Raw genomic sequence first — 26,894 nt, forward strand, 5'->3', positions numbered from 1 at the left:
TATCCCCACCTACGGGTGGGCGATATCGGAAGAATCCAAGATAATTCGATCGTTTGGCCCTGGGACCAAACCATCAAATTATAATGATGGGCATAGGAAAAGTCAGTCCAGGGCCCGCATGAACGAGCCGATGTGGTCCCTGATCCGACTAGATTTTCTAACCTGCCCGATCGAGATCTGCCGAATTTCAGGCAGGATATCGGTCGGGCAGTCCCGTCGGCAGTGCCCATACATGGGCCGATTAGCTGCCGAAGCAGTCTAAGGGACCGATATCGGCAGTTAGTATCGGCCCGTGTATGGAGACCTTAAGGTCAGACCTGTCTGATCTGGGACCTTATTTAACTATTCAGGCCTGGACTGGAAAATGCCATAGACAGTTACTATTTATTAGGCCTGTAGGTGGCTATTTTGGCCTCTGTGTGCTTGAAACGCAAGGGCCTATTTTGAATCCTGGTCCAGACCTGCTATTATTTATTTGATTATTTTAAAATCTAGTCCCTGACTACTGTATGCCTCTGCCAGCTCAATTGAATACTGTGCATGGGACACATGAATGGTGGTTTGTCGCATAAATAGACACTTGGTGACTCTGACCCAAGGACAATTCTACTTATTTAGCAATCTTTGCAATCGACATTTGCCTGGTCAGTTTTGCCTGCTCAGTATATCTTCAATGTGTGCTTTTCTTCACTTTTTTTAGGGATGCCCTGAATCCAGGATTTCGGTTCAGGTTTCAGCCTTTTTCAGCCTTTTTCCAGCAGGTTTCGGATTCTGCCGAATCCATGTGTCTGGCCAATTCAAATCCTTAAAATCATGTGACTTTTTGTCACATAAACCCAGAAGTTGAAAATTTCTCATCACGCATTGTGTGCACAGTTTACTTTGGCCCCTCCGAGGCCTTATTTGCAAATGCAAATTGGGATTCAGATACAGTTCTGTATTCAGACGAATCTTTCACAAAGGATTCTAGGTTTGGCTGAATCTTAGAAGAGTGGGTTAGGTGCATCCCTAATATATATATATTCAACTATATTGATATTGAAGTCTTAGGAGAGGGCAAATAGGACTAATGGAAGCTGATTACATTACAAATATATTGCCTTAGTGCTTTTATTGCAATAAATGTGTTACTGTATTGGTAAAAATTAATGAAAAGAGCCTTTGACAAAGTATGTATACTAAATATGAATGCCTCCATAAACTATAGAGAAACTGTAAGCAGAGGCCTATGGCTTTTTGCAATGGGACTGTGTCCTTTAAGGACATTGACTGACACTGTAGATGGGCTCAGTTCAACAGACTTCATTGCTACCTGTGATGTTGTCTTTTGCAGCCATTAAGAAGTGGCCCATGATGATCAATGTAACAACGGCAGTCTAGGCACCTTGTGAATTATATATACATGAAAAATCAAACTTTATAATAAAGACCTTAGAATTTAATTTGAAGCTAAAATAGACAATGCTGATCATTTACTGATAATTGCATTTGCGTGTGTTTTAGCAGAGGCAATTCTCAGTATTGCCTATGGCAAGGTATTTTCTTGAGTTAAGTAGTTGTTACTAGTACCTCAGTGTGTCTTCACCCTAATAGTCAGCCTGTTCTTGGCTGGACAAGATAGAATCCCTGAATGTGACCGTAGAACATTCATATAATGTTTCTTGCAGTTTTCCTGTTTGCTTCTGCTTTTAAAGGCTTCGTCTCTCACCTCACCTTTTGGATACTGTTTGCCTAGCACAGACCCATAGTCCCCACATTCTGAGAGTAGAAAGCCACTTGCTGCATTAATTAAACAGGAATAATCACTGAGACCTCTCTCTATGCTTGCTGTTAGCTGCTAGCTAAAACAGAGGCTGCTAGGAAAACTACTTTGCCCTTCATACTGCATACCCCTGCACTCACAGCTTCAGATAAAATGCACCAACCTGGCGCCTAACACAGGACCTACTGACTATACTTAGGGTTGCCACCTTCCTATATTTTTATCTTTCTTTCCTGTTAACAACATTGGCATTAAGCATCATTTTTACTGGCCTATCCTATACTGCACGAGTTGGCTTAGAATCTGCTATGTTTGCCTGTGAAGAATTCAGGTAGGATTTTCTCTAATATTTTGAAAAACAAAAATACCTAATATGGCATTCTTGTCCTGTCCTTGGACTTAACCTCCTTTACAGTTTAGGATTTCTTTCTAACCATTTTTTTGGTACTTTTGACTTAATTAAGCAAAAGTGCTGCTCGTTAAATTTGAATTATACCACCCTAAACAAGTTACACGCGAAGGCAACATCCCACACCACCTATTGTTTTATATGTGTAAGGGTACCTGGTGGTCTAGCAGGGCAGCGGGGATGCCTCCTTCGTGGCGGGGACACTCTTGTTGTTCTTGCCGTGTTTGACCTTAGCCTGTACCTGACCTCTCTTGTTTGCTGCCTTTATTGACCTTGCCTGTTCCTGACTATCCTTGCCTGCTGCCTGAACCGACCTTTGCCTGACTGACTATTGTGCTGCATTGCCCGATCGTTGCTGACCCCGGCCTGTCTTGACTACTCTAAAGTGTTCCCCGCCTTCCTGCCATCCGATTGGTTCCCTCGCTTGCTCAGAACTCTCTCCTTGGGTCTCTCACAATAAGACCTGGCGGAATCCGAGTAGCGAAGGGCTCCTCCCGACGTGAAAGGTGGCTCTTATAGGCAGAAGCGTGAGCCGAAACCGGACCCTTGGAGTCTGTTCTGAGTTTTGGGATACCGATCGTGACAATATGTTAACATCATACAAACAATTATTTGGAATATTACATTCAAAAACAGTGTCTGGGAGCGGCATCTGAGAGTACAATGTAATTGAACCTAGAATCCTTTAATCAAAAACATGGCTATAAAAAAGCTGATTTAAATCTCCATCACAGAGATTGAGAGAAGCCATATGAGTGAGGAGAAGTGACCTATTTCCCAGTAATTGTTGCTGCCAGGTTAAGAAATAAAAGATGCACTCACATATGACTGCAAACTGCACATAAATGGCAGCTCTATCCATTCTCCACGCTGGGGAGCATTTATTAAGATGAAAGTGGAACAGTTCTGGGGCAAAGATATTGTTCTGTTATATATCAGCAGAAACCATTCACTGGGAACCAACAGAACATTCTCTGCTTACTCTGGATTTGTCCAGTTCTGTTCTGCTAACCATTTTTGTAACTGAACTGAACTGAAAAGCAGATTTTTAAATACCTTTATAGCAGGTATGGAAGTTTTAATGATAAAAAGAATTTGGGTTGTTTCATGCTTAGGTTGTAAAGGATTTTTATGATACAGCTTTTTATGTCTGGGTAACCGGTCCCCTTTAAGTGCTCTGTAACTGATCACTGAGCCTGTATGTATCAATAGTTCTAGGGCATTTACATATCATGTATGTCTGTACTTAAAAGAAGACTGACAAAATGGTGTGGACAAAAATCATTATGAAATGTATAAATGTTTGTGATGCAGTTTTCTGACTGCTGCTTTATAAATGTAGACTCCATTACTGTGATATAGGTACCTTACCTTGAAAGGAGAGGCAGGTCTGGCCTATCAGACCTTCATGGTCAGAGCTTGCATTATGTCTTATATGTTTTACAGGGGCAATTATTATGCTTATTGATTTTCACGTGGGACAGTTTGGCTTTGTGCATTAAGGTTGGTGGCATAATGCTGTCATGAGCTTATTTTCATTTGTCAGAGAGAAGATAAAGAGGGTTTATTGCCAATGCAGGTAACAGTCATCATTAAAATGTGAATAAAATATTATAGTCGTGAATAATGTGCTGCTGGCATACAATCATAAAAATAATGTAAAACAGAGCCCAGAAGGGGTGTCAGGTTTGGAGCCCTGCTAGGAGAATTACAGGGTAACAGATAATAGCTGTTAACAGTATTTATAATACACACTGCTGCCTCAGTGAAAGGATTTTACTGGAAGCCGGTCAGGTTGTGTAACAGCAATTATAATGGCTTTGCTTGGACCAGCAGGAAAAGGTCTCTAAAGCCCAGACTTCTAACCTGTGGCTGTTTAGCTCTCTGCTGAACTGCAAACAACAAATGCTAGAGGATTCTGAGAGCTCTTGATAACAAGGAACTGGCTGCGGGTGCTGGGAGTTCCCTAGGAGCTGGAGACCTTCAAGTTAAATGTCTTTGTTCTACAGCAAATGTCCCCAAGGGAGGTGTCCAAACGCCAGGTCTCCAGCTGTTACTCTACTGCAGCTTCCAGCATTCAAGACTGTTGTGAGATGTTGCTAGATTTAGTTTAACAGTGGCAGAGACCCAAGTTGAATAACCACTGGTACATTGTATATTTTGATTGTGTTTTGTTTTGCTTAGTCTCATATCTAGGAACTTATCTACTGACCCCTGTAGGCAGCATGGATAATAGCAATACATTGATGCGCCTTGACAAGGATACTGTACAAAATCTAGCTTTTCAAGTGCATTGTTTACCACGAGGCTTCCTTTGGTGAAGGTCTGTTCTAAAGGGAAGGCAACAGAGGTACCCTCTTGTCTCTCCCTACCTGTCTAAAGTGGTCTGCCAGAAAGCAAATAATGGGGTGGTAGGACCACAGGGGGAGCACAGTCGGTGTCTAAGATCAGCCTGTAGCTGCCCAGATACCGAGCTACCCTACATTCACAGACTTTAGGGTCAGAAAGATATTTACAACCATCTTCTTCATTGTGAATGAAGAGGTGGTGGGTGGGAGCTAAAGCATGCACAAAGACTGTAGTCCCTGAGCTCCTGGCTTGTTCAGACATTTTGAAGTGCCCCAGTACTAGATATTTGGGACAACCTGACACAGCCCCGCACTAATCCCTGGAACTGCATTTTGAAGCAGAACAATGTTTTTTTCATGAGGGATGACTGTATTGCATTATGGGTTTTCATCCATGTTTGACTTATTTTACCCCACCACATCTGCCCTGCTCAGACACTGGGTTTGCAACATTTTTGCACATCTATGATTTTTATTTACCGGTAACATTGCTTTATGGTGCATAATGCAGCAAACATGTGTCAGTGTCAAATTCCAAGTGGTAGTTGGACAGGAAGGATCTCACAGTCAGATAATAGCATGACATTCTGTATATCAGCAGTGGTAATATCACAGTTTTAATCTTTGGTTTACATGCCTTTTTATGAGAACATTGTTCTGTTCCAGCCATGGGAGAAAAATAGCTAGAGAGAGAAATGAATGAAGGGGGAGAAGGCGTTTAGACTAATCTGATTTTTCTGTGATGCTGGAAACTCTGGTTCAAACCCCAGTGTCAGGTTCTGGTGGCCTTAACTGATGCAAAGTGCTTAGGGTCTCATGGGAATAAGGAGATGCATAAACATCCCTATTATTATTATTTAACAGAATGGGAAAAAAAACTAAAATATAAATCTCAAAATAAAGTTTGGCCTTGACATGCATAAAGTCAGGAAATAGCAGTTAGCCATGAAAACTTACATTATTCAGCTTATGATGGAAAAGGCTTAAACCTTGCTGCTATAACTATTTTGTCTTTGTGTTGTGCAAATTTTTAGGGGCTGATTTATCTACGCTTGGCAATTCTTAAAACATTACCTTAAATTTATTGTCTTTGCTGGAATGGGAAGGCAAATCACCTTATGTTTTGGCACTGTTGTGTTTCCATTCTTTCCATTCTTTATGGTAGTAATGTGGGTTTTTTTTGTGATGGTTATAAAATATCAGTATAGCAATAAACACTTTTGTGGAACAAAGAAATCTCTGTTTTTATTCAGGTAGTTTTTTACATTATTCCTCTGTGAATATGGAGTTACAGATCCAATGAAAGGATCTTAGAATGTCACAGAAGCCAGAGCTTCTTATGTACTCTTTGGCCAACAGGAAAGCTCTCTACAGGATTATGTCTTTCAGTCTACTTAGTACCCATTTGGGCTTGGCACCAGCAGCTTACATGGATATTTAGAATGTTGGAACCATGTACATATGGAAGTATATTATGATTGTTTCTAGAACACATTAGCTTTATTTATACTGCACAATGGTAGCTAAAGTTAATGATTAACAAATATTTGTTATGGAGAGATACAAAAGAGAAAAATGTTTTCGGCAGTGATAGTATGTTAAGAAAATGTGTTGTTTGCTTGAATATAAATTAATGCAGCCTTTAAGTTAAAAAGGGTTATGTGCCAGTTGGACCTAAAAGCAGAAGATGCAATTGTTTTGGCAATACATGTGGTAGGCCAGTTGGAAAGTACAAGCCCAAATCTCATTTGAGTGCTGGTTTCTGCAATTTGGTTGCCTGTCCAGCTTGGGGGAGGGCTGTCTCCCCAGAAGTCTGTGCCCCAGACTTATCATATTAGGAGGCTTGGGTGTGCCCGTGTACTGTGTGGTTGCAAATCTCGTTTCCAGCAATGTACTGAGGGGGACATGTAGCTTTGATAACTAATTACATATGCCATTGTGATAATCTGTTTTGTATTTTCCATCTTATTGAGCTAGAATATATACAATATACATTCCACATTGGGGCAAACTGGTTGACTGCAAAATGCAGTGTACATTTGTTGTACCTGTAGTGAGGTGTGGTAGAACATGTGGCGTGGGGGGGGGGGGGGGGCAAAGCAGAAACCTCAAGATGAGGATGTGGGCTTTTTCAGAAGTCCCCATACTTGATGTATTAAGGATTACAGTGCCTAGCATTTCCTAAAAGGAATTCATTTGTCGCCTAGTTTGGGTCATTTTCTATCTACAAATTGGAAACGTTTCTGATAATTTCTTTGTTGGCTTAAATCAGTGCTTTGATAGTGACAAAGGGCCATGCCAGACCTGAAATATTGCTGCGCATCCAGCAAAACCATGTCCTAACTGAGAGTAAAAGTGGATTGGCTTGGCTTCACACAGCTCTTTTATATATGTAATAATGTAAATATTTCCAACCGGATTCTGCCATTTGGGGTAGAAGTCTGAATGAAAGGTTATAGCAGTTGATATGGCTGCTGAGGGAGGGTCTTCAGTCCTGGAAGGCCCTGGACAAATACCCCTGAAAATTACAAAAAAGTAATTTATGCCTCTGACAAGAGTAATAACTGTGAGACTTTTATTTTCCTTAGTGTTAATGCTATCACCCACGCACCCTAATGCTGCACATCACTTGCTTTCATATTTTGTATAGTAACCAGTTGTGCCTGTCTAAGCTAAAGCTGCAGAAAACTGTAGAACAAGGACTTATTTGGGTATGAAGCTTCTCCCAAGGTCTTAGAAAAGTGCAATGTGGTGTGAGAAACACATGCTAGGAATTCCTTCCCTGTGAGGATTGCAGGCAGCTGTTTAGATCTCTGCGAGGCCATTATTAGATTGTATTCTACACACCCCAGATCTGCTGTCAGAAATGCTCAGCTTCTAGTTATCAGCATAAACATTACTAGTGAGAGGGAAAAAGTCACTGCAGAAATGCTCCACAAGTTTCTTTCCTCCAAATGAAATGTAGGCCGTTGGGAGTGCAAAACCATTGCTGCTAGTGCCACTGCTAAACATTCAGCTGCACTGTAAGGCCATGGTTTGCACTGGGGATTGGCAGATGCATCATGGTCCCACATGCCCCCCAAGTCCTTGATTGGTTTCTGACTAGTAACAGATTAGAGAGCTGTAGGAGGAAGTGTTAGGAAGCTATTATGTCATCCATTCACTCCAGCCTTTATAGATTACATTTTGCCTAGTTAACTATATTTAAAATATTTTTTATTTTGCAAAGCCTATTTACCCAGCCTAATTTTTACACTGAACAGTTCCTTTAAGTGGACAGTATACACTTAAAACACCTTTGCTAAATATGAGAACATTAAATAGGATTTGTGTTAAAATTACATTCTGCCTAGTGTTTTCATTTATAAAAAAAAATCAATGTTTTTCTATTTTCTTGCCATTAAAAAGCACTAATTTGAAAGTTGGGCAATGTTCACTGAACTTACCTCATTCTTCCTTATAAATAGAAATTTGTTTAGAGCTCCGTATCTACCTTTAAACAAACAAACTTCTCCCTTCTCTAAGCATCAGCCATTGATCAGCTCATTATCAGGGGCTTCTTAGTGGACTGGTTATTATTTTTATCGGTTTATCTGCAGTTCTTTGGGATCAAGAAGTGACAGGAAGTGCTAAATTACACATGGCTTCATATTCTTGTTTAGTGCCAAAAATGAGATAAACCCATAGCTCCCAAATGTCCCGCTTTACACGAGACAGTCCCAGTTTTTCCACACTGTCCCTCTGTCCCGGATACTTACTGAAATGTCCGGCAGTGCCTTTAACTGTCTAACTTGTCTTCGGGTCTTCTTGGCTTCCTTGGGGTTTTCTCGGCTTCTTCCGTCACCGATGTCTTCACATCCTCACGGCTTCTTCCTGTGCTCTTCCCAGAGCTTTGGGTCATCTTGGTCCTTTTCGCCGTTTTCTGAATGTCTGCAAGTCTTGCGAGATGTGAGTATGGCATAGCAAGCCATTTCAATTCAAATTCAGACACGAACGAACAGGGTGGGTGCTGCTGCTGCTGAGGCTGTGGGTCACAAAGTTACGCTGGTGCTACTGTTCCTTTATCTACTATACAAGTTCTACTTACTTCTCCATTTTTTTAAAAACCAAGCTTGGGGAGTTCCTGACTGTAACAAGGGTGTTTATTAATTATTAATAAATAATTAATATTAATTATTAATAAACACCCTTGTTACAGTCAGGGGACTCACCAAGCTTGGTTTTTTTAAAAAATGGAGCAGTAAGTAGAACTTGTATAGTAGATAAAGGAACAGCAGCACTAGCGTAACTTTGTGACCCACAGCCTCAACAGCAGCACCCACGACAAAAAGAATCACAATGACCCGAAGTGCCTGAAGAAGCCGTGAAGATCCGAAGACAGCGATGACAGAAGGAGCCAAGAAAACCCGAAGGAAGCTGAGAGGGACGAACAAGACACTTAATGGCACCACAAAATATTTCTGTAAGTATCCGGGACAGCGAGACGGTGTGCACAAATGGGACATCTGGGGGTGTGGCCACATAGTCGGCATGGCCAATTTTTCCCCCCCTCTTCCTCATTTTCAAATGTTGGGAGGTATGCATAAACCATAGATTAAAACAGCAAAAAGTATGTTCAGTACAAGCCCTTTATTAATTCATCTTATCGCACAGTGCAAAGCAGCTGCCTTATTGCCCCATGAAGGGGAAATGTACAGAAATTTTGGCTTGGGTCTAGGAAATCAGAATTTCCAAAGTGTATCTTAGCGTGTACAGAATATCTGTGCAGTCAACTCCCTGCTAACCTGCTAAGTCAGCAATTATTGCAGCCCTCTGCGTGCTTCACTGAAGGACAGGCAGATTATAACCTGTGCTTGCAGTGTATTAATACTTTCCTGGTCCTATTCCAATTACCTGAGTAGCTGAATGAAACATAAAATCATTGGTCTCAATGTTCATCTTTTTACTGGGGAGGGGAAAAAGTGTTAAAGGTTTATATTTAGAAGCCAATGTTAGAGGAAGTCTGCAGCTGTAGCAAGGTTTGCACGCACTCCCAGGAGCCTTAATTGCATCTCTGACGTTGTGTGTCAGTCTCAAGGATATTTCATGTAAGATCCTTGATAATGCCATGCCAATTACTCCTATTTGGCTTGACACTTTCTCATCTTACGTGCCTTTCTTTCTCCCTCTTACATACAGAAAACACCACATTCCAGTGCATCATATGGAAAGTTTCAGGTCAGTGTGGGATCACTGCTCAGTGTATTAGTGCATGTGCTTTCATCCATAATAGAAAGGGTGCAGGGAGAACTAGGACTGGAGAAGCCTCCAGAATAGATTTACCAATTCCACTGCCAGTCCTTGATTATTGCTGAAGCAATAGAGCATAATAATATAACAGAGTGAGTGCTGAGGAAACTATTCTGTACGTTTGTAGTAGTAACCCCCCTTTAAAAGCAAAGAAACCCAAATATAAGTCAACAAAGTAGGTTGGCAAAATTTGTGTACACTTAAAATTCTGTCACTGCATACTTGCAAAGCAAAATCTGCATTAACAAAACAAACATCCAACATCTACTAAAGAACATTAGAGAACAAAAACCATTAAAAAAAACATAATCAATTGTATGAGAATTTTCAATATAGCATAACAGCAGCCCTAGTGATAAAATATTTCCTTTAATAAAAGAGCTAGCTGGCCCATTATTTAGGCTTCTCTCATAATTATTTAATAAGCCCAAAACAAGTAGAGCGTATTTTGTTTCTACTAAGATGCTTCTGCTGTTTACCACATACCTTATGCCAGCTTATGAAGCTTCCCCTCATTTGTCCAGACTACTTACCTTTTGAGCATCTGAGCTTCCCTGTGCTTTTCAGAATTCCATTAAGGTATTGGTAAAAATAAATATCACTAGCTCTGCTGAAAGCCCATGTACACTTATACAGCAAAGTATCATTCCCACGAGCACCTTGCACCCTTTGGTTATTTTTTAAAAATGCACCTTTATCTGTGGCCACTGAGTTGCCACAACTGTATATGGTCTGTCCGTTGCCCTAGAGCTAGTGAACTGTTAGAACTCAATGGCTTAATGTAAGGAGCAAGGGATGAATATAGGTTTGTACTCATAGGCAGCCAGGGTCAGGATAAAAGCCAAGGACAGAGCAGGCAGAGTTCTAACCATCCAGAATTAGGGTTAGAGCAGGTACAAGTCAACCAGCAAGGGCAGGTGTTAATAAGAAGACACAGATGAGCATATAATTCAGCCATTTAGAGCATTTAGAGGGGAGATTTGTGCTAAGCAGATCCCTGCTCTTGTCTCTTGTACACAGAGATGTGGCACATAATTCCGGCAGCACTGGCACAAGGATAGGATGCTGAGGGGTTATGCAGATCTTTGGGCAGTGACGGAGGCAGCTTGCTTCCCATACAGGCTTCCTCCTTCCAGTTTTACATTGTGCAATTCCCTCATGTACTTGATAGTTTCACTGAACTGATGCTGGTGGAACAGAATTAATGGGGAGAGCAGAGCACAGGCAAATGGCAGAATTCATCAAAAGAGGAAGAAAGTATATCAGTATGAGGTAACAGAGGAAGTGGTAAAAGTAATCAAATGCTTTGCATAAAGGAGAGATTTGAAACTCCCTTTTTTATTTATGTATAGGGATCTTTTATTTGGATTGCTTGCAACCTGGGGTTTTCTTTATTAGTGGTTGTTCCGTAATGAGAAGCACCATGCCTCAAAGCAACTTAAAACAGTCAAACATGAAATACAAAAAAATGCAGGATTATTATGCCACTAACATAGATTTATGCTATTTGAGTTATTATCCAGTACAACACCTTGTCTTAGTATTGGCTGTCTGGTCACAATGTAGATGTACTTTCAAGGAGTTGCTGCATATTACAGTTTTCTGGACTGCAGATTTTCTTGGATAGTAGATCCCATTCATTTTATAACAAATACTGAAAAATGTAAGGACTGCTGACAAGCACTAGCCACTTTTAATTTAGCAGGGCAAGAAGTGGAAGAAAGTCATGTTAAAGAAGGCACTTCAACACATTTTTTCCCAGTTGCCATTGCTGGTAATTCCTACAGCTCCTGTGAATGTTTGGGAAACAATGACACACACAGCTTTCACAGCTTGGCACATTAGTCACACCTATTACCATTAATCATAATAGAACTTTGGAATAAATATGTCCCATATTTGATGCACTTGGCTCCAGAGAATATGAGCTTCTATGACATCCAGTGCTGAGCTGTTAAAAGAGCAAGTGCACTTGATGATGGTAATGATAGGGTATTGATGGGGGTTTGCATCACAGAAGGATATATTGTCTGACTCATTCGACTTCAGGGTTATTTCCATATACAAGTGCAGTGTGCAAAATGCAGTTTTGATACAGTTCTCCATGAACTGTGTCTTTTTCTTCATCATTTTTGTCCACTTTCATAAATAACTATCTCTTAATACTTGGCATTAAGGGTAACTTAAAGCCTAACGCTACACATATTGATACCGGCCACAGTAGGAACTGTATCTCCCAGCATCCCACCAAGCCCCAAAGTAGGCCCAAGCCTTTGCCAGGGCCCCTCTTTTTTTCCTCCTGCAATTATATGTGCCAGTGACACATTCCTCCCAAACACAATGATGGAGCTTCTGTGACCGACACAGATAACTGCTCTATTAGAGCGAGTCTGATCATTCCTGTGTAATTACCTTTTAATTATAGCACCCAGCAAAGCTAGAGGGTGGCGTTTGTTCTTCTTTTCTCAGGCTGCATTTGGCAATAAGTCAGCACGAGTTCAGAGCCTGTTTCTGGGAACGGACTCTCCACCCTAGAACTGCAGATGCACAGACTAAGTGCTGCAAGCACCTACCTCATGTCTGTGTTTTGGGTGTCAGTTGCTCCTGGAGTGACACAAGGCTTCCTGCTGGGAAGTGAAATTCAAATTATGGAAAGTGTTTTTTGAAGTCAGATATTCTGATAAAAGCAGCTCAGTCAGCATGTTACATTGTCATGCATACATGAAAGGTTTTCAAATATATATTCACATAAAAACATTTATTAAAAAAAAACAAAAACATATATATATATATATATATATATACATACATACATACATATATGTTTGGTAAGGACCAGCATTCTCATGTATAAGTATAAAAACAACAAAATATTTTTATTTCACATATCACTCATGTTCAACGTTTCGGTCCACATTAGGACTTTTATCAAGGATAACAAATAGTGACTTGTGCAAATCCTAAATACCCATAACCCCTATGAGAATGGCGCCAATATGCATTTTGTTGACCATGCACCATGATAGAACGTTTGGAGATGAGTGTGGGCACATTTTTATACATATATATTTATATATATATTCATGTAATACAAGGTGCAACATTTGCTCCAGGTCAAGTAACCAGTCAAATGTTTGCTTTCAAACATATAACCACTTAATGTTACCTGCTGTTTGATTGCTGAGGGTTACTAGATTAGGGGGTGGCCTGGAGCAACACACAGGAGCAAATCAATTTGCCTGGATGTTTTTGGGGTGTGGGAGGAAACCAGAGTACCCAGGGGAAACAGGCAAGTTCAGGAGAACATACAGACACCTTGGGGCTGATTTACTTACCCACGAACGGGTCGAATGGAGTCCGATTGCGTTTTTTTCGTAATGATCGGTACTTTGCGATTTTTTCGTATGTTTTTTCGTATTCTTTACTAATTTTTCGGATCCAATACGATTTTTGCGTAAAAACGCGAGTTTTCCTATCCATTACGAAAGTTGCGTAAAAAGTTGCGCATTTTGCGTAGCGTTAAAACTTACGCGAAAAGTTGCGCATTTTTCGTAGCGTTAAGTTTTAACGCTACGAAAAATGCGCAACTTTTCGCGTAAGTTTTAACGCTACGAAAAATGCGCAACTTTTTACGCAACTTTCGTAATGGATACGAAAAACTTGCGTTTTTACGCAAAAATCGTATTGGTAACGAAAAATTCGTACAGAATCCGAAAAAATCGCAAAACATACGAAAAAGTCGCAAAATGTTCGTTTTCAAGTCGGAACTTTTCCAATTCGGGTCGGATTCGTGGGTTAGTAAATCAGCCCCCATGTGTAGCTGGCTGCAAATTAAACCTAGGACCCCCCAGCACTGCAAGACTATACTAGCCACTGTGCTAACATACACAGGGAATGTAGTAAAGGAATAGAAATAACAAAAAGTTATTACATAGCTTATATTAATAGCACATAGCACTTTTTTTTATAGAGCTGTATACAGGTGGCTTCTCTGAAACAAAACAATTACTTTTCAATACAAAGTTTTATTACGTATACTGTGCACTGGCCAAATGATAAGATTGACAATTTTTTTCCCGGTGAGCAGGTAAGTCACAAAAGGGCGCTGTATTTTGTTGGTCAGTACAGAATACTGTTAAATTAAGGGCAACAGGATGCCTACTGTATATATAAATAGTTAAGCTTTCAATTGACCATGTTTGAAGCAGTAACACTGTGTAACACAATAATGGAGCTGTGGCTGTGTACAGGTCTGCATATGTGGGATATAGAAAATGTCTCCCACACTGCCCCCTGGCTACAGATATGAATCAAGCCATTACTTTCCTAATTATAGAAAGAGGTCAGCCCTTGACTTATCTGATTTGTGCCTTACGCCAACTAAATATGGCTGCTTAACCCTTCACTGGCATAAAAATAAAATAGAGTTATAATTTTTAAAACCGAATGCAGCATAGTAAGGCAGAGAGTAGTGTTTATAGGGCATTCAATGTATATTATAAATTTTGGTTATCCCTAAGGAGAAAGCATTAAAGCTGAAGTGTATTTAAATGATGTGGCGTTTTCACCAATTTAGAAATGTTGCCCCATCTATATCTGTCTAATCTATCTATATTACATATTGTGGGACATTTTTTTTCACACCACATGTTCAATAGGCAGATATATTAAAAGATAAAGAAGTCTATGAAGCCCTTAGAAGGCCACGTCAACGACAGACAGACAGCCCTTGAGCAACTGAAATATGTTATTTTTGCATTCTCCGAACATAAATATTTTTTGTTCTTAATCACACAGCTATAAACAATTTTCTACTAGATTTATCATTTATTCACTCACTACAGATATTCCAATTTTATTAAAGGATCTAAATGTGTGTATCCAATATCTTTGTACTGTGGATATTGGTTGGTTAATTGATCAGACAAATGAATGAGGATGCTGGGAATCCAAGTTTCACACAGCTATCAGCAAATTTCTACTAGATTTATTCAATACAGAGATTCCAGTTTTATTTAAGGACCTTAGTTCCTGGGAGGTTCAGATGCGGTCAGACATGTTGTGTGCACATAACCACAACTTGCTCATTATATATATGATGTAGGTGGGTGAGTCTCACTCATTATGGACATAGGCCCCCTCACTGGTGCCAGCAGCCTAGCGCTGAAGAGGATTTATAAAAAGAAAAAAAAAACTATTATTTCCCCCAACCAGAGTGCATCCTCTCTTAGCTCGCACCTCTGGTGGGGGAAACAATATTTAAAGTGATAGGTGTACTTTAAGAGCTCATATTAGTGATTATGTATTATCATAATGCTGGTCATGTTACCTGCTATTTTTCATCTATGTATACTGGGGTGAGAATCCCGACCAATATCTTTGTACCGTAGAAATTGTTTGGTTCATTGATCAGACAAGTGACCGAGGATGCTGGGAATCCCAGTTTATGCTGCACAGGTAGCACATATTGAGTTTAGGCATTGGAAAGGTACTTGGTGTTATTTAATTCTATTTAGAACTGGTGCTGAAACAAGTAGAAACCACTACATTAGTGAGGTAATTAAAGTGCTACATTCACAGGAACATACAATGCATGAAGTACACAAGACTTGTTTCGCTTCTCTCTACCATAGCTTAACCAGTGTCTATTTCCTGCTGTGTTTGCTTTGGGTAAAACATCCTTTTCCTGTGTGGGTATAGTAGCGTATGTGAAGCTGAACGGCACATACTGTTCTTGTGCTCGGTAAGCTCATCCATACTGGAACCGTCATGCCTGCCGAATTCTGAGCAAGCAAAATCTTAAACCAAACCAGTTCTGCTTCAAATCATCAGCCATGGCAGCTAGGTAAGTACTGTATGAAGCAGCCAGGCATTGAGGGGAAGGATATCCTTGCAGCGAAACAGATCAGCATCTAACCAAATACCTTCAACCGTGGCTCAAATTTCATATCTGACCACTTAGATATACAGGCATGGGATCTGTTATCCAGAAACCCATTATCCGGAAAGCTTTGAATTACAAGAAGGCCATCTCCCATAGACTCCATTTTAATCAAATAATTTTTAATGATTTCCTTTTTCTCTGTAATAAAAAACAAGATCTTGTACTTGATCCTAACTAAGATATACTTAATACTTATTAGAGGCAAAACAATCCTATTGGGTTTAATTAATGTTTAAATAATTTTAAGCAGACGTGAAGTATGGTGATACATTAGGACAAATTAGGGAAGATTGCAGTGCCAAGAATGTAGCTTTGTTTACTGTTCATTACAAGTGGATATGGAAGGTACCTTGTATTTCTATTCATCGTGCAGAGAAAGGGATGTAATAGGTGGGGAGAGTGGCTGATTCATCAGATTGGTTTGTATTTTTTGGAGGCCAAAAATATTTGGAATTGATTTTACAAAAATGTTCTGAGACACTGGGGGCCCAAAGCATTTGTGCACAAGGGATTCCACTGTGTTTCCCCCTCCCTTGGCATGGTACTTACCATATTTTATTTAGTTACATTAATTGATACACTGTAATTGAAACAATATTGTAGAACTCCTGCATATGTATTTTGTGGATAAGTTGGGGCAATAAATAAATCTGTACATATCTGTATAGCAGGGTGCAAGGAATGGTAGCAATTTACAGAAACCTATTTTTTTCTGTACTCTCTAAAAATAAAACAGTACCTTGTACTTGATCCCAACTAAGCTGCTACAAAACCATTCAAATATTAAATAAACCCAAAATAATTGTTTTGCCACTAATCCATATTGGTGGGAATTCATTCTTTTGGGTTCTAATCCATTGGTGGAAAATAATAATTTTGGGTTTATTTAATATTTAAATGTTCATTAGAAACCTTATAGTGATGTGGGGCTCAGGAAAAGCTCTAACCTGCATCCAACCCTAACCCGCAAAATGTTGCTATTGTAGGAACTGCACAATGGTCGCCCAATTTTTAACCCTAATCAGCCTGACATAAGGGTAAACCCCCACATCACTATAACCTTAATGTATAGTGAACCAAATTATTGAAAACCCCAGGCCCCAAGCATTCTGGATAATAGATCCCATACGTGTACATTCGAAAGTTATTTACCATATGATGACAGTGCCATAATGTTAGTTACTGTTACTGATGCCACTTTAGTATACAGATATTAAGAATGAATTTGAATATAGGGTTGCCATCTTTTCAGAGAGAAAATTCCAGCTTTCCTGTCCCTTTTATCTTTATTCTTTTGCTCTAAACCCAGAGGCCACTCATGTTTCTAAACTTAAACTATATGTAACAATAACATTTACACTCTTTTTTTTTATTGTAAATGCCCTCCTTGGTTTGATGAATACTTAATTGTTTTAAGAAAATATTTATATTTATCAGCTGTGTGGGATTTAGTATGCAAATACTGTACTCCCTTCTTTTAAGGATCAGTGCAATAGAGCAAGGCAAGAGCTCTTCTATCAGGTTTGGATCACTTGGTACAGATTTGAAAATTCACAATCTGTAAATCGGAAGGGGGTGTTTAAAGCAAAGAAAGAAAAACTGTAAATAAACCACATACTGAGATGTACAAAACTAATTAAAGCCGTTATGGACAGATGATGTTAAACTCCAAGAAGCATAAAAAAAATAGTTAAGAAATCTCTATACAGTATTTTGTTAGAATTTAACAATCTGGAAACAAGCATTATTCAATTTACAGTAATTAAATAAATGGTATGAACAGGGATAAAGCTAAAATCAAGAGGATTTTGTATTAAGCATTTCAGTTATCTTGTTAATTAGATAGGATTTCATATTATCTTTTAGTGGACCAAATGTGACCAATATTTAATTACTGGCAGGCTACATACTAATGTGGAGAGGAGACTGTGTGAGTGTCAGCTCATTAAAAATAACACTACTGATCATGTTATAAAGCAAAATGTAGATATTAGGGATGCGCCTAATCCAGAATTCGGTTCGGTATTCGGCCAGGATTCTGCCTTTTTGGCAGGGTTCGGTTTCGGCGAATCCACTGTCCTGGCCAAACCTAATCCTAATCACCATAAATTAGCACATGTTAATTCACATTTGGAAGGGTTAAATGTTAGGGGGGAAATAGTTTGCTAAATCTGTTAGGGTGGGTTCGGGGGTTCGGCCAAACCCAAAAAAAGTGGGTTCTGTGCATCCCTAGCAGATATAGCTTCTGATGTTTGTATATTGCAGTGAGTAGTTGTGTGGAAGGTAGGTTATAGAAGGATTTGGGGGAAAATTTAGATGTTAGTATTGGTAAGGGCGAGTAGGACGAGAATGTGTGTTTAAATATGCTAGTGCCATCATTCAATGCATATTTGCAAATGCAAGAAGCCTGGCTGGTAAAATAGCGAAGCTGGAGTTATTGACACTGGAGGGAAAATGTGATATAATTGGCATTTCATAAGGTGTGGTACCTATGGATTGAAGGAAAGCTGATGTAATTCCAGTATTTAAAAAAGAATTATGATCTCAGCCTGGCAATTATAGGCTATAAGTTTGACATCTGTGTAGGGAAGTTATTTGAAAGTTTAAAACATCACATTCAAAATTGTTCTGGAGAATGACATTATGAGCAGCTATTAGCATGGCTATATTAGTAAGAGATTAGTAAGAAGCTGGACAGTGGGTTTAGGGAGTGTCTAAGTGGCAGATAACATTCAATGTTGATAAATGTAAGGTTATGCACCTGGTATGTTTATGCAGCCACTTTTACCCTTAATAGGACTGCACTAGGCAAATCCATAATGGAGAAGGACCTTGGAGTCCTTGTAAATAATAAACTTGGCTGTAGCAAGCAATGCCAGGCAGCAGCTGCAAGGGCAAACAAGGTTTTGAGCTGTGTTAGGAGGGGCATTGATTCGCGGGAGGAGGGGGTTATTCTACCATTTTACAGAGCGCTGGTAAGGCCCTATATAGTATGCGCTGTGCAGTTTTAGTCTCCAGTGCATAAATGGGATATTATAGAATACAAATTAATTCAGGTCAGCTAACCTGGTAAAGGGCATGGAAAGTCTCAGTTATGAAGAAAGACTGGCCAAGTTGGGGTTGTTTCCACTGGAGAAGAGGCGCTTAAGGGGTATGATAACTATGTATAAATATACATCATATAATAATCCCTTTAATCCTTTATTTACCAATAGGTCATTCCAGCAAAAACAAGAAGAAAAGGGGATCCATCTGAATATTCAGAAAGGGTTTTTATAGTGAGAGCTGTGAAGTTGTGGAATTCTCTCCCTGAATCAGTCCTACTGGCAGATACATTATATAGCTTTAAGAAGGGGTTTGATGGCTTCTTAGCAAGTGAGAAAATATAGAGTCATTGAAATCAGTTCATAGTACAAGTTGATCCAGAGACTGGTCCGACTGCCATCTTAAAATTAGGAAGAATTTTTTTTCACCCTCTGTGGCAAGTTAAAAAAATTTTTTTTTTTTTTTTGCCTTCCTTTGGAAGTAGTGTATTTTTCAACCTAAGCTACTATGTTACATAAAAAACTCTCTAAGGCTCTCTTATATTCCCTAACTTTCCCTTGTAATGCTGGGCAGTGTTTATAGCCACCACATACCTATCCTTCCAGTGTATTGGGAATCTGTTACTAATACTGTTGTGGATAGCGCATCGATTATGGTTTGACCATTTAATTCATATATAACGCTCCCAGAACCTGCATCAGAGTACAGTGTCTCAAATAGAAAGGGAGCTTGTGGCTGTAGTACATTCTGAATTGCCCAGGGTATTGTGGAGGATATTATCAATGATAGTATGCCAAAAGCATTGGTTAATGGAATGGATATAAAGATTCAATTTTGAGGTTTGCATATGTGAAAGCTCGCTGAGGGAGATTTTCCAGTCTGCAGAGAGATATTGAATCAGCCAGATTACAAAAGCACAAAGGTGTATTATGTAGTCTGTGCCATGTCACTTTTATGTAGAAAAACTTTTATCATCTGTACTTGAAGAAATAAGGCTTTGTGTGGAATTGATGACAAGTCTGAGGCAGACAGGCACCTGTATCAAGCACCTGATGCCGCTGAATTGGTTCTGGAATTTAGGAAACATGTTTAATTGCCCTCCAAGTAGTTATCTGGATATTGATCTTTCTTTTATTTTCCTTAAAGTAATACTGATCCCTTAATCTGTATATTTACAATCATACAGATATTGAAATATTTGCTATATATAGATTATGGGTAGATCTACGAACATAAGGAATTGGGTAAAAGAGTGCTTGAAGGAATGGGCCAAGAAAACACTCTTAATTGCTAAGCGTTCAAGGAATTTACACAGAGTACTAGAAACAGGTTATACAATCAATTTAAAAACTGCTTATGGTCAAACATAGCTAAGTAAAGTATTGTTTCATTAATCTACCTGTACTAGAATAGGCCTTTATCTGTGCTGTCATTTTATAATGTCTTTTATATTCTCAGAAATGGAACCAGTACTGGAGCACAGTGTAAATGTTCCCTGGAACTGACTGACACACTCGTGCAAAGTACTAGATACATTCTCATGTGAATTTACTCTGACAAACAATACAGCATCATTGTATAACTTGATAATGTGGCAATAAAAAGCCTCTCTATTTTAATATCTATCTATGGCTTAGCTATGTAGATTTTATTCTTTATTCTTACAGCTAAAGAGAAACTAAACAGAACTTGGGTGAGAGAAAGAAAGGAGTGACATGGATAGAGGTGGAGAGAAACAATAGAGAAGTTGATCTTGAACATTGAGGATTAGTATCCAACCCTCTGAGAGGAAAGAACCATTTCCATGCCGCTTGGTAGCTACTATGAGCTGAAAGGTCGCAAACAAGTTTTGACACTCTTAAGTAATGAACTGTCTAACATACAGATATCTTACTCATTTCCCAATGACAGTAATGAGGCATAATAATAATAATAATAACAAGCATCATTACATGGCATTTTAACTAGTAAATATGCATGAAGCTAGGTCTCCATTTATTTCATAAGCATAAAAATTCACAAATTATGCAAATCAATCAGAATCAACAAGGTCAATGACTTCTTTTCAGTACTGTTGGTAACTTTCCATGGAAATCTAACAGCTCCCTTCCAGTTGCTCATGGCTGGAACCATATGCAACACATCCTGGCCAAGTATGAATAGTGTTGTCAGTGTTTACAGCTAGTACTGCCCATGGTACTGGCTGCCAGGGTATTACTTCTCTAGCTACTGCAGGTTTGTCAGTAACTTCTAAACATTTTTCGCATCATCCTTGCAAAGAGATGGAGAGTGAGGGCCTGAAAAAAACTTTGCTGTGGGGCCTCTCCATGTATTGCTACAATATTGCTTTGCCCATCACATTTTTTATTTTGATGCCTTGCAACTTTATTTTTTTAAAACCAAGTTCAAATCAACATTTAATGAGCTGCAAATATCAATCACATTTGAGTCTTCTTTTCTCAGATACAAGATCTGACCATTTTTCTTTATGCTGTATTTCTGTTATTACCATGAGCATTCAACAGGCCTGTGTGGCTGCGCTGAATACTGTTTTGTATATTTTTGTCTAACTGCTAGTAAATACATTAATATTCAGCTTACATGTATTTTGCTTACTGGTTTGGGAAATCTGACAGAGGGAGCATTGAGATACTCTTTGGGTGAGTTATTGAAAAATAGTAGTCTGGGCGATGATCCTGGAAATAGTTTGGAGAGTGTGGTCTGGCCCAGAGAGAGTGGTTATTTGGTCACTGGCAATGTCCCATGACACTGTGTTCACTAGAGTTATAAATAAGATTTTATAAAATGGCCATGTGAAAGCTAAAGCTGAGGGATGACAACACAAAAAGTCAGCAGATACTGGAAGGGAAGAAACCAACCCAACCCACTGGCAATATTTCTCCAGCGCAGAATACTTTAGGAGCTGAATATTGCAAAATAAAACTGCAGTCAATTCCTGATCATTCATTGTAAATGAGACTGGGCCAGCCCTGCTGACGCTTTGGTTAGATAGAAATAACAAATGAAAAATAGAAGTGATACTTATAAAGGAAATCCCATCACGCCAAGCTGGAGGTTTTCTCTGTGAAAACATCTGTGATTACATCCCCTATCCCTGTGGAAATACTCTGTACTCATCTTGTGCAGCGCCATTCTTCAGTCTGGGTGCCACATGGAATTTCAGGTGCCACATAGGGGAGTTGTTTACCTCTAGGTAACAATGTGGTGGGTGAGACGAGGCTGGTACAGTGTTGTTTCTCAGTCACACTCTGTACAAATAGAAAATTTTATAATCAAAAGAAGGGCACATTTACTAAAAGCACTAGTGAAAGTGCAAAAATGTGTGGAAATGTTATTAACAAAAATACTTGTGTTCATACACACTCTTATATACTTGCATCTTGTACCCACTGAGTCCATGTTAATGCAAGGTGTGCTGATGCAAGTGAACTCTGGAATTATCACCTGATTTGAAACATCTACGCAGATGGCTTTTTGCTCTCTATTGCTGCAAGCCAAACATGAACTCTTCTTCTATGTGAATAAACCATGCAGATACAAATTAGCATCCGCGACAGCAATAGTAATTTTAGGGCAAGCCCCTCAGCCTACAGTGTGCCTAAATTAAGCTAAATGGACAGTAACCTTCTATATACACAGACTACTCTGAACCTGCAACACTGCACTCCTCAGGTGTATTTCTTAATAGGGATGAGCTGCCCAGCCTATTCAGTCCTTTGTCTATGGATATTTTTGCACCCTCTTATACATATCCCCTACCCTCCCTAAGGATTAAGGCAAACCACAGCACAATAGATAGATCTATCTTATGAATTACATGTCCAGGTGTTGGTGTATGATTTAAAAGCGAGTTTGCAAATTAAAATATGTGCTTATATGAATTTGGCATTAGCATATATATGTTATATATTATAAAAGCTTAATAACAAAGGCACTTTCTCATGCTTGTGTTCTGTAATATATCCAGTACAGTGTCACGGCTGAATTAGACTACTGTAAGAGTGAGTATGGACCCAGGGACAGCAGAGGGTGCTGTGTTTCTTTCACTGAATTAAAAACTCTATTAGAAAGGTCGCTCATGCCAGTCAGGTTTGTTATGTGTGTATAATTATTTTCATCATTATCCTTAGTTATATACTGCTGACATATTGGGCATCACTTTACGGAGATTGTTCATGATTTACTACAGTTCCTGCCCCAGTGGAGCTTATAGTCTAAAGTCTCAAATTCTCACACACACTAAGGTCAGCTATATTTGTTGCATTTTACATATAATATATACTCTAAAGTTGTATTGTGGTAGGAACATATATATATATATGTTTATGTTTTAGAGAAAAAACCAGATGTCTCCTCATACGCAGCAACTGTGTCCACTTCCCTTGTGATGTTCTCACTGTTCCTAAGCCACAGCTACTGTATTTAGCAAAAGGACTCAGAGCCACCTAACCACACGTAGCTGTGTAAGACTGCACATGCTATTAGGGCTATAAAGGGAGAAAGTAATAAAATTGGTAAACTGAAAAAACTGTGCACAAATAAGAATAAAAATACACATTTCACTGAATAATATTTTTCATTAGACTGTTACTGAATTGTGAATTTTAATTGCACATCACAAATGTTTAAGTCATTCTTGAATATAGCGTAATTGTTAGTGTCAAAATGATGACTTTTTCATTAAGAAGTTTTATTACATATATTGCGCAAATTCATAGTCGCCGTCCTACTGTCTCATAAAAGGCAAAGGTTTCGCTAAAGGTATTTTACATTTGCGCAATGTGAATTTTTGTCCCCGTTGCAAACATTTTTTACATGAGCAACCTATATTACATTCCATGTGTTTATCTCTATATAATAGAAAAGAGCTATGGTGTTTCCCCTCCTGTGCCTTGATCAAATATAATGTGAGAAATACATTCAGATATATTGCAAATATCAGAGCACATTTTTATTCATTTCCTATTTAATTAAATTACAAAGCACTTGTACCATTTAGAATAATACTGGGGTGACTGATACATAATTCACCCCCCCCGGAGATAATATGTAAGCCAATGTAATATTGATAGCATAATGGATACATCCTTCTCTCTTCTTTTACAGTGAACAGAGTATCTGCCAAGCGCGAGCTTCCGTTATGATCTATGATGACACCAGTAAAAAATGGGTGCCAATCAAGCCAGGCCAGCAGGGGTTCAGCAGGATTAATATATATCACAACACTGCCAATAATACCTTTAGAGTAGTCGGAGTTAAACTTCAGGATCAACAAGTAAGTACCCGTATGTTATCTAAACCCTTTCGTGCAAGTAATAGCTTAATTTCAATTCTTACCAGATAAACCTTACAGTCTCTGGCAGGGACCCCCAACCTTTTTTCACTTGTGAGCCACACTCAAATGTAAAAAGTGTTGGTGAGCCAAACAAGCATGGGAAAAGTCCTTTGGGGGAAGCCAAATAAGGACAGTGATTAGCTATTTGGTAGCCCTATGTGGACTGCTGGCCTGCAGGAGGCTCTGCTGCCAAAACACCAAGCCAGAATTGTAAAAATGAGCACCTACTTTGAGTCCAACGGGAGCAACATCCAAGGGGTTGGAGAACAACATGTTGCACACAAGCTACTGATTGGGGATCACTGGTCCATGGGGTCAGTATACATTCCTGTTTCAGGTATACAGAGGGCCATGCCTTGCAAAAACTACTCAGTGGCACAATTTAAAAATGTCAAGTGGGGCTGTAAATGTGTTGCTGGCTTGCTGTGCATCCAGTACAGCAACTGCATTGTTCCTTCTGGTAGGGTGAATTATTGAAGAACACTAAAAATATACAGTCTCCATGTTGGGCACAGAGCCTCAGTTTTACATATATTAGAGATTTATTGTAAACCATGAAAATAGTGGAAATAAGCAAAATCCCAGACTAAAAGGCATTATATGCACTCTTATAAATAGTCTGTCACAGGGATGTGAGTGAGCATCAATGTGTAATGTTTAGGTCATATCAGCAGTACTGTATACAGTATATCAGGCAGGAGGCTACTTGCCAGAATGGATAGCCCTGCCCTATACTAAGGAGGCACGTAACTGAACTTAGCATTATCAATGGTAACAGCCTTATAAACAGCCTTATAAACACTGAGTGGGTCTCTAGCCTTAGCCTATCCTGCTATGTCCCAGGGCTTCCAGTCTGTTTACGGGCACCTTGGGGCCCTGTGATACAACATCATTTAAGACACTGGATGTGCTTCCTGAGAACAGATCAGCAAACTATATCATCTCTTGTAGAAATTACAGATCCATTCTACTCTTTATTAATTTTTATATTCTTTTATAGGAGAGTTACAGTAAATGCACATGTCATACTGATTTCTGTTTTGCTCTTTCAGCTAAAAATTTAGGTTTTCACATTGATTCTCCTCAAATGCTGCTATCATCCAAAAATAAAATCTGTCATTTATCCATGAATATATTTCTCTTCAATATGAGCTCTATAAATATTCTTTTATTTGGCCAAAAAGCCCTTGAATAAATATGAGATCATCTTCAAAGCCCCTCTCGTTTATGCATTATTTATAATAAATTTGTCACAAGGAATAATCCTTACGGTAAGACCAGCAGATACGGCATATGCAAATGTAACTGAGACAGCGCTAATATCAGGCTATTCTCTGCTTTAAGTTCAGTACTGTATTGTTATTCTATGAACAAAATTACAAGCAAATTAAAGGACTCCAGAGATGTTATCTCTAACAATATTCACAAAGGGAAACAAATCATTTTATAAACATATTTTGTTCGAAAGGTTTTAGAAGAAGCTAAATGCATGAAAATCATTAAGTTCCGTTACCAGATAGGAGAAGTGAAATTACCATGTAGTTTAATGAAATATAATTTCACTTCTCTGCTCTGATTTGAATTTATTTTAAGAAAAAAAAATTCTGACAGAGCTCAAAAAACGTAAGTGGCATTAAAGGAGAACTAAACCCTAAAAATTAATATGGCTAGAAATGTCATATTTTATATTACAAACTGACTGCACTGGCTTAAAGTTTCAGCATCTCTATAGTAGTAATGATATAGGTCATTACAGTTGTCACAGGAGCTCCCCATCTTGGGGCCATCGGCCACGTCCCCTAACCCACCCCCAAAGGGGCCCCCCTAAACCCCCGCGGGGTCCCCCACCCAACGTCCTCCCTTGAGTGCACGTAAGTTAAACGTTCAAGGGGAGGAACGGTCGGGCAGGGGGAGTGCCAGCAAGAGTCGGGTCTGGGGCGCCAGGGCCCACAGGGATTTTTCCCAGTGTCCTGGCGGCCCAGTCCAACCCTGGGGATGCAGCAGAAAAGAAGATGGGGAGCTACTGGGGCATCTTTGGAGGCACAGATCTTCCCTACTAACAGGCTATCATTGCCTTGGGCTTGTACAGAACCCCAAAACATAATGTACAACATTTCTGCCCTACTTTTTTAGTTAGGCTTTAGTTCTCCTTTAAAGGATCAGTATCAGACCAGTCATTCTTAAAAAGCAAACCAAAATAGAGAAGTAATTAAGCAGACCACACTGACTCTTTTTCTATCTATATTTTAATAGTAAGGGGTAATGGTCGGCAGGGGTTGATCCCAAAATAGTTGTGCATTAATATTCTAACAATATGGGCTGGTGTATTAATATTCCACATGTTCCTGGCTAAGTTGTAGGGAACACTTATTCACCTGTCTGACACCCATGGATAACTATTGGCTGGTTAGCTTAATGAGTATTGCAAGGGCACTCACTTGTGTGAGAGATGGCAGCTCCCCATAGTGGTAAATAAAATGTACAGTGCACAAATATTCAATTAACACATTCCTCTTACCATTTACTGCAAAGCAAATATCTGATTTGTTGCCTAGTGCAAACTAGTTGACTTTTAATACAGTGCAGGTATGGGATGCCTTATCTGGAAACCCGTTATCCAGAAAGTTCCGAATTACGGAAAGGCCATCTCTCATAGACTCCATTATAAGCAAATAATTCTAATTTTTTAAAATCATTTCCTTTTTCTCTGTAATTATAAAACGGTACCTTGTACTTGATCC

General features: G+C 39.1%; 1 protein-coding gene across 7 annotated transcripts in view; it reads left to right on the forward strand.

The window, feature by feature from the left end:
• The window catches only part of evl (Enah/Vasp-like), an 89,490-nt gene that overhangs the window by 23,646 nt on the left and 38,950 nt on the right, over nt 1-26,894 (forward strand). For 4 of the 7 annotated variants that reach the window (XM_012967869.3, XM_012967871.3, XM_012967874.3 and 1 more), the window contains exons 1-2: nt 15,523-15,653; nt 23,925-24,093. In XM_012967869.3, the coding sequence (XP_012823323.1) occupies nt 15,643-15,653; nt 23,925-24,093 (180 nt within the window). In that variant the 5' untranslated portion in view covers nt 15,523-15,642. 7 annotated transcript variants of the gene reach the window in all.

The sequence above is a fragment of the Xenopus tropicalis genome, chromosome 8 (assembly GCF_000004195.4).
Source record: "Xenopus tropicalis strain Nigerian chromosome 8, UCB_Xtro_10.0, whole genome shotgun sequence".
NCBI classification, from domain to species: Eukaryota; Metazoa; Chordata; class Amphibia; order Anura; family Pipidae; genus Xenopus; species Xenopus tropicalis.